This window comes from Balaenoptera physalus (genome assembly GCF_965194825.1).
Source record: "Balaenoptera physalus genome assembly, chromosome: 8".
In the NCBI taxonomy this organism is placed as follows: domain Eukaryota; kingdom Metazoa; phylum Chordata; class Mammalia; order Artiodactyla; family Balaenopteridae; genus Balaenoptera; species Balaenoptera physalus.
Window position 1 is genome coordinate 72,559,892 of NC_138887.1, and position 18,530 is coordinate 72,578,421.

The 18,530-nt window shown below is 50.4% G+C and overlaps 1 protein-coding gene and 1 pseudogene across 8 annotated transcripts in view; one reads left to right on the top strand and one right to left on the bottom strand.

Annotated features, from left to right (window-relative positions):
• Positions 1-18,530, bottom strand: part of GSDME (gasdermin E) — a 96,587-nt gene that overhangs the window by 36,803 nt on the left and 41,254 nt on the right. For 6 of the 7 annotated variants that reach the window (XM_082471961.1, XM_082471960.1, XM_082471959.1 and 3 more), the window contains 2 exons: positions 2,887-3,079; positions 1,158-1,278 (listed from right to left, as the gene is read on the bottom strand). In XM_082471961.1, coding sequence (XP_082328087.1) covers positions 1,158-1,278; positions 2,887-3,079 — 314 coding nt within the window. The remainder of the gene's footprint in view (positions 1-1,157; positions 1,279-2,886; positions 3,080-18,530) is intronic. The other variant, XM_082471962.1, reaches the window with a different exon arrangement.
• On the top strand, positions 11,829-18,527 carry LOC309666453 (telomerase RNA component interacting RNase pseudogene; annotated as a pseudogene). Its single transcript has one exon. The product of its transcript is annotated as a telomerase RNA component interacting RNase pseudogene (transcript).

The window sequence follows — 18,530 nt, forward strand, 5'->3', positions numbered from 1 at the left end:
GCGGTGGTACCTCGCGTGGCCGAGTGAGCAGAAGGGACTCCCGGAAGACACCCGCATCCCTGGCCTGGTCCCCGCCAGCTGACAGAAGACAACTGGGGGAGGAGCAGGAGGCAGCCCCAGACACGTATGGCCCGTCACGGCACCCCTTCACAGTGTTCTCATCATGGAGAACTGAAAGTGCACGGGGATGGAGAGAGTAGTACAGGGGGCCTCCGCACACGCATCGACCAGCTGTGATGACCCCCCCCACCTCTACCCACCCCACACACACCTCACTCTCCGCCATCGTGCTTGAAGCAAGCCACAGACATATTTCCATTTCACCTGTGAAGAGTTCACCGTAAATCTCTAAAAACTAAGATGACGCTTTTCATAAACATAACCACAACAATGTGACCATACCTAAAAAAGTTAATTATTTATGATGTTACATATATTAATTCATGTCCCCAAAAAGCAGTCAGACAGTTTTCTTGGGTTTGACACAAGCTTTTCCTGGGAAGAGTGTGAGGGAAGAGCCGTGAGTATCTAAGACAAGCCACCCCAACTATAAAACCCTATTTTCTTCAAGTGATGCAGTGACCTCCCGGCTTTGAACACGCTGGTGATCAGACAGCAAGGTCAAGTGCAGCTTTTTGGGCTCCCTACAGGGGACCGGGAGGTAAGATGATCACGGTGATGACAGTATTATTAATAGCTAACGTGAGTACTTAATAAGCCACCGCCGTGCCAGGGACTTCACACACCTCATCTAACCTGCCCCTCACCGCAGCCCTGTGAGGGAATGTCCTTCCCCTCCCAGACACGGGAAGCTGAGGCCCAGCCGGCTTCGGCAAGCTGCCTGAGACCTCACAGGACGCCGTGGCACTGGGGCCGATACCAGTCCGTCCGACTGCAGAGCCCACGTTCTTCGCCCTGCGCCCTGCCGGTGAAGCACGCCCCACACCGACCTCTGGGCATTCCTCACCAACACCCTCCCACCGCGGCCCTCCGTCTCACTTGTCATGGGACATCCCCAAACTCTTCCGATATCTCTTTCTTCTCAATCCCCAGAGCAGCGGGGGATCCTCTACAAGCGTGTGCCTCAGGGGAGGATGGGGTGTCCCTCCGCGATGGCTCAACCGCCTCCAGAGAGCTCGGAGCTGAGGCGCACTCACCGAACCGGCCGTCTGCTCTCACGTACAGCTCGACGACGCCATAGGCGATGGTGGTGGGAGCCGGGATTTCCAGCACCACACTGCTGTCCTTGATGATGTTCCCATCCTCCGTCGCTGACACCTGTGGGCGAGGGCGCATGCTCCACCTGTGCGCTCAGGCTCCCCCAGGCTTCTCCTGCCCCCACGTGGCCAGCCTGGTGCCTGTGCGCAAAGAGTGCCAGGAAAATGCCCATGGAACGGAGCAGAAAAAGGGACCAGCCGGCAGGGGTCAGGATTTAATCCTTGTCGGCCTCATGATGTGTCCTACACGTATTCCAAAGTCAATGGCCAACCTGGTGGCACAAAGGCGAGATCCCAGAGTTTGGGATACAATGAAGTTAGGTCTATGGTGCTGAATAAAGAAGACAATAAACAAGATAACTTCCCATTTCCCTCATGGAGGATTATGGAAACAACTTTGAAATCCTCAGAAAATCCTCAGTGGTTAGACAGCCTGACTAGGAGAAGCTAGCTGAGAGCAAGACCCCCCGAGCACGTCCTCCTGGACCTCGTGGATGGCACACTGTGCAGTCAGATAAAACCAGGGGAGAGGCACAAGGATGAGAGAAGGGTGGGCAGGAAATGCCGAGTCAGGCACCAAAGCTCTCTCCTTCAAACCCTGTCACAAATATGACCCTTGCCCACCATGGCCTGGGGAGGAAGATGAGAAGCTATTCGTTGCCCAAATGCTGGAGATCAGAGACATCTTTAGCAACTTGACCCTGGTCACAGTGTGATGTCAGCTGGTCTCCTGATTCCCAGGCAGGCTCCAGGCCTCTGGTGGGGGTCACCGTGGATAGAAATATCAGCAGGGCCAGCTGAAGCCATCTCCCATCAGGCCTCATCACTCTGTAAAGCCTGCCCACCCCAGGGAGAGTCCAGCCCAGGACCTGTATCTCCACCTCCTAAATACAACTTTTCTGGGTCCTCCAGTATAATTTGAAAGTCACCCCAAGAAGTAAATCTCTAAGAAAAGAATATCAGGCACCATGGCAAGCTGGAGGGGAGACAGTCTGGGGTTGCAGCCTCCTGTTCCAGTTCGGTTCCACTGAAGCTCAGGGATCAGCTTGGTAAGACTGTCTGTAACTTAATCCAGAAGCATCTGTTTATGTATATAAAGACATATGTACAGATCTTTACCTTCCCTAACTCAATCCATTAGGGATTTAAGGCAGCTAAACCAAAGGAATCATTTTGAGACCCTTGGCTCTGAGGGGCTCTAGGGGTCATCTGTGCGTCAACCTAGCCAATGCTCATTTGACCCATTTTCTTTTGGGAAAGCACCTGATCCAACCCTGCATGGCCCATCCAAGTGTCCTATCACGCCGGCCTTGGGTTTACTTCAGGAATGAGCACGGACCGGGGTGGTCCAGTGAGTGCTAGCCCTGAAGCACTCTTTCCACTGGGGAGGAGGTGGGAAGAAAGCCAGGAGAAGCCTCCCCACAAGCTTATATGAGAGGGGATCTACCCCAGGGAAGGCAGCTCACAACCTTCTCTTGAGTCCTGGATCCAGAGGTGACTGAAGCTAGATCACCCCAAATGTTTCAGTTACATGAGCCAATAAATTCTTTCTTGTTTAAACCAATTTGGGTTGGATTTCTGTTAACTCACTACAGAAAGAATCCTGACGAATGAAGACCCCACCCAAAGAGGCCCCTGACGGAGGCCGCCGTGGCCTCTGACCCGGCACCTCCACCCGCTGGGTGCACACCTGCACCGTCTTGGTCTGCATCCCCACCATGCCACCGCACTTCTCCTCGATCTGGACGTGCTCGGATATCACACACTTCTGCGTTGTCACTATCTTCTGTGTCAGGACACACAGGACCTCATTCTTCCTCTCCAGCACCTGCTGCAGCACTGGATTCTTCAGATTTATTGTTCTGAAAAAGAAAGACACCCGTGAGTGGCCTCGTGCCTCGTGCCTCAGGGGAGATTGATGCAGCATGAATTTTCGCCTCTCGCACAGCTGGCGGCTGAGGAGCAAACAGGTGACAACCAGCATCGTTTATTTTCTGGTGATGAGAGGGGGCAGTTCATCCGGAGAGGCAGAAACCAGAGTCTCCCAAGGCCACCTGAGAGCTGCCAGGCCTCCGGAGAAAGGCTGGACACCGGGGGGCGGGGGGAGGCTCCTGTCAAACAGAAGCAAGAAAGAAACCCAGCGGGCATGGCAGCTGCGGTCCACCTGCTCACACCGGGGACTCCACACTGTCATTTAACCAGAGGCCGCGGGACCACAGACATCACAGGTGCGGGCGATAAATACAGGATTACTCTGGGGGGAATGCTCACCCGTGCTTTTCACAGAGGAGAGGGGAACAGGCTTGAAGCACGAACAGCAAGGAAAAACTTGGACTTGAATTTAGAAGGTACTTTTTAACCTGTCTATCCAGGAAGGACATGTAATCTCTTAGAAGGGATTTTACATCATTTTACAGATGGGGAAACTGAGGCCAGTTAGGCGTGGCCTGCCCAGGTCACCCAGCAGAGACTTGGGGCTCCCAGGTGGCTCCTCTGGGGAACTTCAAGAACAAGGTAAATTTCCATCTACGGAAGATGATTTGTTGCTTAGAAGCAAACGATGAAGTGCCCTCTCTGGAGGTCTTGTTCCATGCTGTGAGTCTATGGAGGGGACAGGAAGAAAACCAAATTAGAGTTAGCGTCAGCACGAGAACAATTACAGTGTTCATCCTGTGCTTTCTAAACAATCCAAGGTTAGTTACCTTGAAAGCTCATCACCATCCCCAACAGTGGTGGTCACCCCGCCCCGCAGGCAGACGCAGGTTCTCCAGGCTTCAGCAAGTGTCCCCAGAACAGAGGCAAGTAGCTGGAAAGGTCCTGTCTCCATGTAAAAAGCTGCCCGGGGTGGAAACAACCCGTATCCAGAAACAGATGAACAGATAGGCCAACGTGGTCCGTACACACGATGGGACGTTATTCAACCACAGAATGGAATAAAGCTGACACGCGCTACAACACAAACGAACCTTGAAGACATTATGTTGAGTGAAAGAAGCCAGGCACAAAAGGACAAATATTGGATGATTTTACTCATATGAAATATCTAGACTAGGCAAATTTAGAGCCACAGAAAGTAGATTTGAGGTTACCAGGAGCTGAGGGAGAGAGTATGTGGGGTTCTTGCTTGACGGCTACAGAGTTTTTGTTTAGGGCGATGAAAAAGTTCTAGAAATGGATAGTGGTGATGGCTGCATGACAGTGTGAATGTACTTAATGCCACTGAACTGTACACCTAAAAATGGTTAAAATGGCAAATTTTATATTTTATCACAATAAAAAAAAAGTAAAGACAGGAAAGACTGTTCGATCTCAGTAGTGGTCCAAGAAATGCAAATTATAACAATGTTTCACACACATTAAATAACTCATAAAGATAAATTGACAACAACAACAACAAAAGCCGCCCAGGGCTCCATTTCCAGGAAGACACACAGAGCAGGGCTTGCGGTCTGCCTGGCTGGGCTCCAACCCCAGCTCTGCCCCTCCGGCTAGGTGGCGGTGAGGGAATTACTCCAGCCCTGCCCCTCGTCTTCCGTGGACACACCGATGGTAATGGGTCTCTTCGTGGGGCTGCTGTAGGCTTTACACGAGGCTTTACACGAGCTGCCATGCAGCGAGCAGTCAGCGCTTGCCGAGCAGACAAATGCCCAACAAGTGCTAGCTGGCTCCAGCCACCTTCCTGTGTCCCTCTACTGAGGCCCCCCAAATAAAGCCCCAGTGTGTGCACTTGACGGGAATGATGGGCAAGCAACTGGGTCACAGGTAGTTTTTCGCATCACTCACGCCCTTAGAAACGTCCAATGGATACATCTCATCTCAATCCCTCCCCCAGCCTCGGGATCTGGCCCCTGCCCCCAGCTGACCCCGCCTTCCAGCTTCCTCTCTGTGTCTTAAACACACCAGGGGCACAACCGCCCCAAGGCCTTGGCACAATGTCCCCCAGGGCCCTCACATCTCGCTGACACTAGTCGCCTCCTGGGGAGGCCGGTGTTCCACGCTCATCCTGCGCAGGGCGACACCCTGTCACACTGCCACATCCTAGGATGTGGATGTGACATTCATATTCTCTGGAGAGCGTACTTCCACACGACACTTTTCTAGCTCATTCGTTTCTTTGTTCACTGCCCGTCTCCTCCCTCTAGACCATAAACTCTATGGAAACAGGGGCTGTGCATGGCAAGGGCTCAGTGTACATTTTTGGAATACATGAATAAATAAAACATGTGGGGCTTTTTCCTCTTTGTGTATCTGCCTGAATGAATGTGTCAGTGTGTGAGTAGGTGTGCATCTGTGCGTAACAGAGAAAACATCCGGAAGACGGAGGAAATGGAGGATCAGCAGCGTGGTTTAAAGAATGACTTGTAGATGTGAATCTTCCTGCGAGATTGTGTTTGGGTCCTAGAGGCGCGGACCTGAAGATGAGGGCCGGCGTATCCATCAGCCAGAACGTGCATCCGAACCAGGCCTTGCTGACCCTCTCCTTCTGTTGTACACAATCTCCTATTCTAGCCAATTCTTGAACATCGACTCCCTCCATTACAGCTCAGATACTGGCTCATCCGCATGTGAACACACATCAGAAGCAGCAAATCCTGCCCACAAGCCCAGAACTAACTGCGGAGGAACGACTGAAGGCCGCCTTGAGGCATCTGAAGCGACTCTGGTGGATTGGAAATCATTGCACTGCTTCGTGCCTTAAATGGGTCCACTAAAATGCTTTATGTTGCCTTAACCAATGTTAAATTATTTGGAAAGAAAAACCTCAGCCTAGACCACCCAAGACTCCATTGCTTAAAATGCCCACCTCCCTCCACAGCCCCGACCTGAAACACCAGAAAGAAGAAGGGGAAAAAGGTCAATTGCAGGAACATAACTTCCTTCTGCATCTGAGTTGAGGAGGGTCCTGAGATGCTTGTGGGGTCAGCCAATCACCCATGAGGCTTCCCTGCCCTCAGAATAGCCCTGCGGGGCAGCTCCACCACAGAGCAGGGCGTAGAAGCCTGGCCAAAGACAGGGCCCACCTCCCAGGCTAAGATGTGGAGGACTGGGGAGGAGAGTACAGCTGGGCAAGCCCTCCTGCAGGCTGGCTGAGAGCTGCTCTCCTGGGCCCAGACAGCAGGCGGGTGGCACCCACGGCAGGCACTTCCGCCCCCAGGTCACTGGGATTCTATTTCCCAGGACACCGCTGCCACCTTTTGGAAACCGAATGCTGGACAAACCAGCTCACCTTCAATTGGGAGAGGAGGCCTGGTGTAGACAGAGGGGAAGCTAGTTATCAGGAACAGCGGATTGTTCACAATGGAGTCTTCACAAAGCAACCTCCGGAGGGAATCCTGCCCCATCTCCACTGGTCCTCCAGTGCCAGGACCCAGAACAGTTCACGGGAGCCGGACCCTGGCCCTGGCCCTCCTGGAGTGGGAATCCCTGTGTGATGGAACTCCCCTTGACCCACCAAGTGGGGAAACTAGCTGCATTTCAATGTAATTTGTTTACTTTATAATCCTGTATATTTTACTGTATGCATTTAAAGAGCTCTGTGGGTTTCTTCAGATTACTAAAGGGGTTTAAGGAACAAAAAAGTTTAAAACCCTAGACTAGGGGTTTCACAGATGAAGAACAAGGAGGCCCAGAGAGATGGAAGACAGTAACCAAAGTCACACAGCTGAGAGGCCCAGGCTGGTCCTTCCAAGGCCCCGCCAGCCACGGCAGACTCACCTCTGCTGTCTCCCTCCTCTGGGTGAGGGCACCCAATGGCTGCACCAGGAATTTGACCTTTATCTCTAGTACGTCCATTTCTACATGTCAGTATCTTGCCTGTCTGGCTAGACCAGTAGCTGGGGATAGCAGGAAGGACCATATCCGAGTTCTCTGGGAATCCTTTTCAGCATATCTGTGCCTGCCTCTCCTCCCTGACCCCATCTCCTGAGGGCTGCCCTTAGAAAATTCTTCCCCAGCTCATCCTGATTTGCTCCATCTCTCCTGGGTCCTATTAAGAACCACTGAACGACAAGGACAGAAGGTCTTTAGAAAGAGACACAAGAAACTATTAACAGTAGTTGCCTCTTGGGTGGGGAGCTAGATGGCCAGCAGATCAGGGGTCAGAGGCATTTCACCTTCTCAGTTGTGACCTTTAGACATTTACATCATAGGAACATATCAATTACTCCAAAAATTTTAATTAAAATTATGCTACCCACCCAGTCGGTGGATAAATGAATAACTTACCACATAAATCCCATAAAGGGCAGGGTTGGAATAAAACTCGCTCCCCAGTCCAGCCAAGGGTCAATGCCATAGACGGGAGAAATGGGGTAGAAGATTTCCCACAAGAAAATAAGCAGCTAGATGTTCTTCAGCCTCTTCCCACATATTTTTAAGGACCGCTCAGGGTTGCAGATGGCAATTTGATACTAGAACAGGAGGCGGCCGAGACAGAAGTGTAGTACAGTCAATGTCAAAGGGTTGGACCCAAAAGAACACATCTGGAGGCGAGGGCAGGGGAGTACACACTGAATGGGGGAGAAGAGCGCCCCTCCCTCACCCAGCGGAGCTGCTGCCCCCCCCCCACCCCGTTCTCCCACGAGATCACGCGCCTCCCATGGGCCCGCAGTTCTGTTCAACACAGACACCTGCAGTCAACGTGCAGGTGGGTCCCAGCTTCATCTCCTCCTCACTGGGTCACTGCCTCTCATCTCCGAGCCTCAGTCTGCACATCTGTAAAGTAAGGGTTGGCTACGAGGCTTACCTGTAGTGACCCACACTGTACCCGTCTGAAAATGTTTCTTTCCTTCCACTATTGGCAGGGAGGCCAAATCAAGTTCCCTCTCCAGGCTGGCCAAAGATATGGCCACGGTTTTCAGGGGAGCCTTCAGCCGGGGAGCAGACCCTCCAAGCAGCTAAGAAAACAGCTACCCGGATACAGGCCAGGAGTTCCTGGGGGAGGAGAGCAGGCAGGAGCTGCCAGAGGCAACAGGCGGGGATGCAGTAGGAAGCGTGGCTCCACGCCCGGCACGGCTGCCAGGGGCCAGGCTGTGGGCCAGGCTGTGGGCCAGGCTGTGGGCCAGGGAAGCCAGCGGGAACAGAGGCTCCTCTCCTAAGGTACCTGAAAGCTCCCCAGGCCCAGCCCTAATGAAGCTGCCTCCTTCCCAGTCTGAAGCTTTCATTTCCATTCTCTTTACTTCTAAGGCTTGGAAAGCCTAATGCAAACCAGAGAGAAGAATCCCAGAGAAGACTTTTAAAACTCTAACAGTATCCAAAAGGAGGGAAGCAGTTTTCTTTCCCAACGCATAATGCAGCCCCCAGGACCCCTCCCATAGAGACAAGGGGAGGGCATGCTTTCAGAGCAGACCCCCATCCCAAACTCATTCATTTCACTCCACAGATAACTGGGTCCTATTATGTTCTGGGCTAAATGCTGGAGATTCTCAGTGAGCAAGACCGAGGTGGTCACTGTTGCCACGACCCTCCTGTGTAATAGCCCTTGATCATAACAATCCTAGAGGAATAGGGCTTCAAATGGAGTTCTGATAAGGCTCTTCAAAAAGTAATGTGCTGGGCTTTCCTGGTGGCACAGTGGTTGGGAGTCTGCCTGCCAATGCAGGGGACACGGGTTCGAGCCCTGGTCTGGGAAGATCCCACATGCCGCAGAGCAACTAGGCCTGTGAGCCACAATTACTAAGCCTGCGTGTCTGGAGACTGTGCTACGCAACAAGAGAGGCCGCGATAGTGAGAGGCCCGCGCACCGCGATGAAGAGTGGCCCCCACTTGCCGCAACTAGAGAAAGTCCTCGCACAGAAACGAAGACCCAACACAGCCATAAATAAATAAATAAATAAAAATTTTTAAAAAAGTAATGTGCGTCATGACAGAGTAGGGGCAATCAGCTCTTAGCCTGTCTTCTGTGGAGAAATTGAAACTACAAGGGCCCCAGGGGACGACTAGTTCTGAGGTAGAAAACCAGTTTCATCTTGAATACCACCTCTGATGGATCCATCAGTGATCGCTGCCTAGCTACTGGGAAAGGATTCTAAGACTGGGTCTAGGCCAGGAGGCAGCGAGGAGTGAGAAAGCCATGACTGACTCGCAACGTTTGCACAGGCCTGGAGGGGACGTGGTCCTATCACTCGGATGTAAGCCACTGTCTGTGCTCAGAAAGGGAGACTGCGGCCCTCAGAGGTTACAGACTGGCCTGAACCCCATGGCACACATCTTCTGACTCTCAGACCAGTGATCTTTCCACTACACTGCTCTAAAAACTGACGGCAAGAGGCTAGGGTGCAAAGGCACTCTGAAGAAACCGTGCAAGATTGCAGGGGGTTTGTTCCACCATCTCTCCAGGAACAGAGACTGGGACATTATAAACAGCCCAAAGATGGTGGCTGGCCTGATATTGCCAAAGTATTAAGCAAGAATTACTAACCCACAGAAATGTAGCTATGTACTGACGATTAAGGCTTTAGCAATTTCGGTATTTCTCCTAAAGGGTTTTGATTTATTGGCTAACGCTAAAGGAGAAGTGTGTGTTCGCAGACCAGCTGTATAGTGGAAAAATTAGAAAGGCTGTGGAGATTAGGTCCACACACGTTGCTTGTAAACTTGGCTTTGCTCTTCTGACACTTCATTAAGCAGCAAAGTCTGCTTCTCTTTTGATAGCCAGCCTCCTCCAGTCTCGAGACCTGGCAAGACCCCCCACCAAGGCCATGACTAGAGTTTAATTTCGGTAACCTCCTCCTCAAACCCTGAAGCGTGTGCCTCTGCTTCTTCCACTGCCTGCTTACCCCCCCAGGGGACGGTCCTTGCCCCGTTAGAGTCTGTTCGCTCCCAGAGCGGGCAGGGGAGGGGCGACCACTTCCACCATGTCCGTTTTGTTTCTGCAGGCACCGCACTGAGAACCGGGGGCCTGGAGGGCTCTGGCACCCCCTGAGTGTGAGGAACCACTAGCTGCCTCCCCCGATTTTGTTCAGGTTTGGGAGCCTGGTACAAGGGCGTGGAAGGGGTAGCCCAGACCCACAGATGAGTCTTGGCCCTTCCTGGTAACTCTGCTGTTCTTATCAGGGATTGGGTAGGATGGGCCATCCGTGGCAATTCTGGCCATTGAGACTTGAGGAGAAGTCTGCTGGGGGTTCCTGGGAGGCTCTTTCTCTCTCTTAAAAAGAGGCACAAGGAAGAGACTACTGTTGTGCCTCTGGGTTTCGTCTGCAATGCAGTCATTTGGGCACCAAAAGGAGAACCGGGCAGCTGGGACAAGAAATGCATGGAGACTACCACCCAGGGGCTCCACGGAGCCACTGAACTAACCAGCCGCCAGGAGCCTCAGCTGAAGGTGACTCGCCCTACCTGGGGAGGTTTTCTCATGTGAGGTAATAACAGATTTGCTTTGCAACGAAAGACACTCTAACTGGTCCATGAAGTTACTGTCACCTTTATTTTACAGAGGGACAGAAGCAGAGAGAGCTCGTGCGCCAGTGACCCAAAGGCACACGGCTGACCAGGGCCAGAAGGAGAATGCAGCTGAGCCTATCCAACCCCGAAGCCCTATGTCTTTCCATCTTCCGTCTCCCTCCTTGACTTCCTCTGGGCCCTGTACACAGAAGGTGCTTCATGTGGGCTTGAGAACGAACAAGCAGCCTCTCTGCTCAACCCTCCTGGGAAAGCTCCCCAGAGACTAGCAGCGGATCCTCCTGGAAACCCAAGCAGCCACCACTGGCTGGCTCCTTCCCACCAACAAAGTCTCCATTTCAACCATAAAAGGAACTTCCCACACACCCACCAGAGATGATCAACCTGGAGCTGGAGCCAGGGCCAGGAAGTCTCTAGAAACTTGAGCTGCTCTGCCCTGGGGCTCCACTTCCACATGGTGAGGGAAACCCTGCTCTGTGTCACCGGGCTGTGACTTCAGGACCGTAAACTGCCTGAAAAAAATCAAAATCGGGGGCTTCCCTGGTGGCGCAGTGGTTGAGAATCTGCCTGCCAATGCAGGGGACGCGGGTTCGAGCCCTGGTCTGGGAAGATCCCACATGCCGTGGAGCAACTGGGCCCGTGAGCCACAACTACTGAGCCTGCGCGTCTGGAGCCTGTGCTCCGCAACAAGAGAGGCCGCGATAGTGAGAGGCCCGCGCACCGCGATGAAGAGTGGCCCCCGCTTGCCGCAACTAGAGAAAGCCCACGCACAGAAACGAAGACCGAACACAGCCATAAATAAACAAATAAATAAATAAAAATAAATTTTAAAAAAATCATCAAAATCGGGGCACAATGCTAAGCACACATTTTTTTTTTTTTTTTAATAAATTTATTTTATTTATTTATTTATTTATTTATTTATTTTATTTATTTATTTATGGCTGTGTTGGATCTTCGTTTCTGTGCGAGGGCTTTCTCTAGTTGCGGCAAGTGGGGGCCACTCTTCATCGCGGTGCGCGGGCCTCTCTCATTATCGCGGCCTCTCTTGTTGTGGAGCACAGGCTCCAGACGCGCAGGCTCAGCAATTGTGGCTCACGGGCTTAGTTGCTCCGCGGCATGTGGGATCTTCCCAGACCGGGGCTCGAACCCGTGTGCCCTGCATTAGCAGGCAGATTCTCAACCACTGCGCCACCAGGGAAGCCCAAGCACACATTATTAGCAAAGTGACGGGGTCACCCTCACCTCTGTGCACACTGCCGTCTATTCAGTACCTTATCTCACTCACTCACAACCAGGGAGAGAAAGGAGAAAAAGGACTAAGCCATTACAGACTTTCAGACTTTCAGCTTTTCAGATGGAGTAACTAATTCACTGCCACCTGCAGATGCAGCAGGTCTGAGAGATGATAAAACCGAATGAGGCTGATGCAGGGAGCTGAGCTCACGCGGGAGCCTGTGGGCGAGGTTTTGCCTTTCAAGCTCTGTGCATCCACAGCTGGATGGAAAAATCACGTGTTCTGTGGACCTGGGCTTCCATCTCGAGTCCAGGCAAATTAATTATCCTCTGCATCTCAGATGCAAAATGAAGATGAACCAAGTATTCTTCCAACCCAACGGTGCTGACTGTACTGCAGGCACCGTGTGGGTGCAAAGGTGAGCAGAAGAGGATGTCCCAGGAGGGACGCAGACACGGAATCAGGCAGTGATGACGAGTGCTACCCCACAACGGGGTTGGTGCCCCTGTAGGGAAACCGTGGGGTGACATGGCTGCTGAAGGAAATGAGAGCACATCTGAGTTGCTGGCCAGGTGAAGCAGAGGGACGGAGTCTGTGTGTGGACTCTGTGTGCCTGTGCGGATGGGAGTGACGGAGCCTTCAGACAGGGCTAGGAGGTGAGAGAGACCCTGGGGCGTCAACGGCCGGGACTGAAATACGTTCAGGCGACTGGCCTGGAGTGTGTGAGGGGAGGAGGGCGCGGATGTCAGCCCAGGACAGTGAAGAGCACAGAAGGGCACGTGCCAGGCAGGGACACAACCCGATGGGCTGCCGTGCAGAGAATCAAGTGAGTGCAGAGGGACCAGCTGGGAGACTCCCAGGACATCCAGGTGAGAGACGGTGGAAACCTGCACCAGGGCAATGGTTGTGAGGCTGAGGCACTGGGAACAGGCAGGACAGATATTCAAGAGGCAGAATCAACTAGCGGGAGACTAGGTACGGCAGGGAAAGGAGGGAATGAGCCCCGTCTGATGCTCAGATCTCTGGCTGAGATAACTGGACTTAATGCTGCAGCAACCGGCACCTCGGAGGGAGTCGGGCAGCAAAGCAGGTAGAGAGACGAGAAGTTCAGTGATGGGCGTCAGACATGATGTGAAAGCCCTGGCGGAATAAATATCTGCTCGCCTGAACTCTGACTCCTGACTCATTCCAGCCAACACAGTTTTGTATCAATACATCACAGCTTGTCAATTTTAAAACACACATTTTTTTTCACATCTCTGAAATCAGGATGTTTTTCAAATGACATGGTTTAGTTGGCAGGGTTCTTTCTTAGTGGTACATAAAATAGTTGTGCTTCTTACGATGGATGAAATCTTGGATTTGATGAAATAATGTCTATCAACCTTAGAAGAAAACAGTACGTGAATGTCTCTCCTTATGACTTAAATCCTACCTAGTTCCAAAAAGATCTGAAGTAGCCTTTCACAATAAAGCTCGTAGGACAGGATGATTTCTGTAAAAAGACAAAAACTACTCCTGGGATCGAATATTGGAAAGAATGCTCAGAAGGCCCTCTCTCCCACAGGAGGGGTTCAGCTCAGATAAAAACAAGAGAAGGTCAAACAGCCTTTCAGAAGCTCCCAATCCTGAGAACTAAAACCCAAACCAGGACACAGAATAATCTAGGGGAAAAATTTAAAAAGCAGCAATAAACTGACTGACTTTCAGATATCACAGAGATGGGTGTGGCCTGGGGGTCTCAGGAAGACATCTTTTAAAAAGAGTGGATTTGGTGGGGCCTTGAGAGCTTCACTGTTGCTCTTCCCAAAAAGAATATGACGAGAGGCAGGGCCCATTAATATGTTACTGATATTGCTCAAGAGCTTCTTACATCTTGATTCAAGAACTGAACAAGCATCTCCTGTGACAAACGAAACATTCTGAGAGAACAGCCTACGTGCTTTCCAGACTTTCCTGAGGCACAGCACATGTCTGGGTCCACTTTCATTTGGGGAGAAGCCAGCCTGCTGCCGCATGCAGGAACCAGAGCCTCTCTGACTCACTGAAGGTCGTGAGTCCTTCCATGGCGGGGTTCACGATGCAGACCACACGGCTGCCTGCCTCCCCTCCACAGACGAGCGAAACAAGGGCTCCAAGACGTCAGCATCAGAAACCCCAAGGGCTTCATTCTGAAACTGCCTCTCCCGCCCCATCACCAAATGCTAAGTTACCCCTTACCTTCCCACAGCTCTGACCTTTCCCAGCTTCTGTAACCAGGCTCTATTGGGGGCTAGTCAGAATAGCAATAATTATGGAAGTGTTCACACTAATAGCTACAATTTTTGAGAACCTGCCATGTGCCATGCTTTGTTTATATGCCCTCATTTAATTCTCACATAAACTCCTTGGGAACAAGAATCCCATTTTAGTAACAAAATCCTGGGCGGTGAAGGCAGAAAAAGATGGTTCCTATGTCTCGGTTTAAAAAATATATATCTTTTTTAAGCCAGGAGTTGGGGGAGGTGGTTTATTAGTGTTTGTTATATACTTCTATGTTTCCACAACCAATTTTTTCATTAAAAAAAATATAAGCCTGAAGTTTACTAGTCAGCCTAAAATTACCACCAACACTAACACCAAGAGAAGAGCAGGAAAAGGTGCTGATTGACACTGATACCCCCAGACCCCCAGATGCCTTCACCTGGTTTATTCTGACTACTTAAAGGCTTCCCCTGGGGAGAAACAAAGAAATAAGAGAATAAGCAAAAGACCAAGATTCAGGAAACTCTTGTTCTCCAAGTACGTGTGGCCAGAGGTCTTTAAATTGTTAGGCACAAAATCTATTAAAAATAATGGTGTCACTGGTCAGAATGGCCATCACCAAAAAATCTACAAACAATAAATGCTGGAGAGGGTGTGGAGAAAAGGGAACCCTCTTGCACTGTTGGTGGGAATGTAAATTGGTACAGCCACTATGGAGAACAGTATGGAAGTTCCTTAAAAAACTAAAAATAGAACTACCATATGACCCAGCAATCTCACTCCTGGGCATATACCCTGAGAAAACCATAATTCAAAAAGAGTCATGTACCACAATGTTCATTGCAGCTCTATTTACAATAGCCAGGACATGGAAGCAATCTAAGTGTCCATCAACAGATGAATGGATAAAGAAGATGTGGCACATATATACAATGGAATATTGCTCAGCCATAAAAAGAAATGAAATTGAGTTATTTGCAGTGAGGTGGATGGACTTAGAGTCTGTCATACAGAGTGAAGTAAGTCAGAAAGAGAAAAACAAATACCGTAGGCTAACACATACATATGGAATCTAAAAAAAAAAAAAAAAATGGTCGTGAAGAACCTAGGGGCAAGACAGGAAGACAGGAATAAAGACACAGATCTACTAGAGAATGGACTTGAGGACATGGGGAGGGGGAAGGGTAAGCTGGGACAAAGTGAGAGAGTGGCATGGACATATATACACTACCAAATGTAAAATAGATAGCTAGTGGGAAGCAGCCGCATAGCACAGGGAGATCAGCTCAGTGCTTTGTGACCACCTAGAGGGGTGGGATAGGGAGGGTGGGAGGGAGGGAGACGCAAGAGGGAAGAGATATGGGGATATATGTATAACTGATTCACTTTGTTATAAAGCAGAAACTAACAAACCATTGTAAAGCAATTATACTCCAATAAAGATAGATAGATGGATAAATAAATAAATAAATAACAAAAAGAGTCATGTACCAATGTTCATTGCAGCACTATTTACAATAGCCAGGACATGGAAGCAACATAAGTGTCCATCAACAGATGAAAGGATAAAGAAGATGGGGCACATACGTACAATGGCATATTACTCAGCCATAAAAAGAAACGACACTGAGTTATCTGTAGTGAGGTGGATGGACCTAGAGTCTGTCATACAGAGTGAAGTAAGTCAGAAAGAGAAAAACAAATACCGTATGCTAACACATATATATGGAATTATTTAAAAAATGGTTCTGATGAACCTAGGGTCAAGACAGGAATAAAGACACAGACAGAGAATGGTCTTGAGTACACAGGGAGGGGGAAGGGTAAGCTGGGATGAAGTGAAAGAGTAGCACTGACATATATACACTACCAAATGTAAAATAGATAGCTAGTGGGAAGCAGCCGCATAGCACAGGGAGATCAACTCAGTGATTTGCAACCACCTAGGGTGGTGGGATAAGGAGGGTGGAGGGAGATACAAGTGGGAGGGGATATGGGGATATGCATATGCATATAGCTGATTCACTTTGTTATACAGCAGAAACTAACACAACACTGTAAAGCAATTATACTCCAATAAGACATTAAAAAAATAAAAATAAAAATAATGGTGTCAGAGAAGGATGTGAGCACACCTCCTCTCATGAAAACACCAAAATCACAACTAACTGCTGAACAACCATTGACATAAAACCACTGGAACCTACCAAAAAAGATATCCTACATCAAAAGACAAAGAAGAAGCCACAACAAGACAGTAAGAGGGGCATAATTGCGATAAAATCAAATCTCACACCCCCTGGGTGGGCGATCCACAAACTGGAAAATAATTATATTGCAGAGGTTCTCCCAAAGGAGTGAAGTTCTGAGCCTCACATCAGGCTCTCCAGCCTGGGGGTCTGGCACTGGGAGGAGGAGCTCCCAGGAGCATCTAGCTGTGAAGGCCAGAGGGGTTTAATCGCAGGAATTCCACATGACTGGGGAAAACAGCAACTCCACTCTTGGAGGGTGCACACAAGATCTTGTGGGCACCAGGACCCAGGGGAAAAAGCAGGGACCTCATAGGAGCCTAGGCTAGATCTACCTGCTGGTATTGGATGGTCTCCTGCAGAGGTGGGGGGCAGTTATGGCTCACTGCGGGCACAAAGGCACTGGTGGCAGTAGTTCTGGGAAGCACTCATTGGCGTGAGCCCTCCTGGAGGTGGCCATTTTCTCACTAAGACCTAGCCCCACCCAACAGCCTACTGGGATGCCTCAGGCCAACCAACCAACAGGGGAGGAACACAGCCCCACCCATCAGCAGACAGGCTGCCTAAAGTCTTCCTGAGCCCACAGGTGCCCACTAAACATACCCCTTGAAACAGCCCTGCCCACCTGAGAGACAAGACCCAGTTTCACCCACCAGTGGGCAGGAACCAGTCCCTCCCATCAGAAAGCCTGCACAAGCCTCTTAGACCAGCCTTATCCACCAGGGGGCAGACAGCAGAAGCAAGAACTATAACCCTGCAGACTGCGGAACAGAAACCTCAATCACAGAAAGTTAGACAAAATGAGATGGCAGAGGAATATGTCTCATGTGAAGGAAAAAGATAAAACCCCAGAGGAACAGCTACAATCTACCCGAAAAAGAATTCAGAGTAATGATAGTAAAGATGATCCAAGATCTTGGAAAAAGAATGGAGGCACCAACCAACAAGATACAAGAAATGTTTAAAAAAGAGCTAGAAGATCTAGTGAACAAACAAACAGAGATGAATAATACAATAACTGAAATGAAAAATACACTAGAAGGAATCAACAGCAGAATAAATGAGGCAGAAGAATGGATAAGTAAACTGGAAGACAGAATGGTGGAAATCACTGCTGCAGAACAGAATAAAGAAAAAAGAATGAAAAGAAATGAAGACAGTGACTTCCCTCGTGGTCCAGTGGTTGACTCCACACTCCCAGTGCAGAGGGCCTGGGTTCGATTCCTGGTAAGGGAACTAGATCCCGCTTGCAGCAACTAAAAAGATCTCGCACACAGCAACGAAGATCCCGCATGCAGCAGCTAAGACCCAGCACAGCCAAATAAATAAATACTTTTCTTTAAAAAAAAGAAAAGAAATGAAGACAATCTAAGAGACCTCTGGGACAACATTAAATGCACCAACATTCGCATTATTGGGATCCCAGAAGAAGGGAGAGAGAAGGGGCCTAAGAAAATATTTGAAGAGATAATGGCTGAAAACTTCCATAACATGGGAAAGAAAACAGTGCAAGTCAAGGAAGCGCAGGATCCCAGGCAATATAAATCCAGGAAGGAAAATGCCAAGACACATAGTAATCAGATGCATTGCCCAGGACGAGGCAAGTTGGGCTCCAAGCGCAGGGCCAGAGTGGCCTCCCCAGAGTCCTTTGCATGGCACCTGGTGACAAAATGGCTGCCCGAGGGAGACGGGTGGAGCCTCCAGGCCGGGAGGCACCAGGCCCCGCAGGCGGCGGTGGCAGCGAGAGCCAATGGGCTGAGTTGGGGCCCAGGACGTCGCCCGAGAGCGGGGAGGATGAAGTGTCGGGCAGAGGTTTGAGCCCAGTGTCAGATGGTGTGAACTCGTTCACCAACAGCAGCAGCTTCCTGGAGCTGTTCAAGTGAAAGATGGAGGAGGAGCAGCGGCAGTGGCAGGAGGAGCCGCCCCCAGGCCCACAGCGACCCAACCAGCTGGCCACCGCCGCCACCACGGATCCTGGGGATCTGAAGAGGAAGGGCAGCCCAGGCCCCACGCTCAGCTTCATGGGCAAGCGCAGAGGTGGGAACAAACTAGCCCTGAAGACAGGAATAGCAGCCAAGAAGAAGACGGAGAATGAGGTATTAACAAGTAAAGGTGATGCATGGGCCAAGTACATGGCAGAGGTGAAAAATTACAAAGCCCCACCAGTGCAGAGATGATGATAAA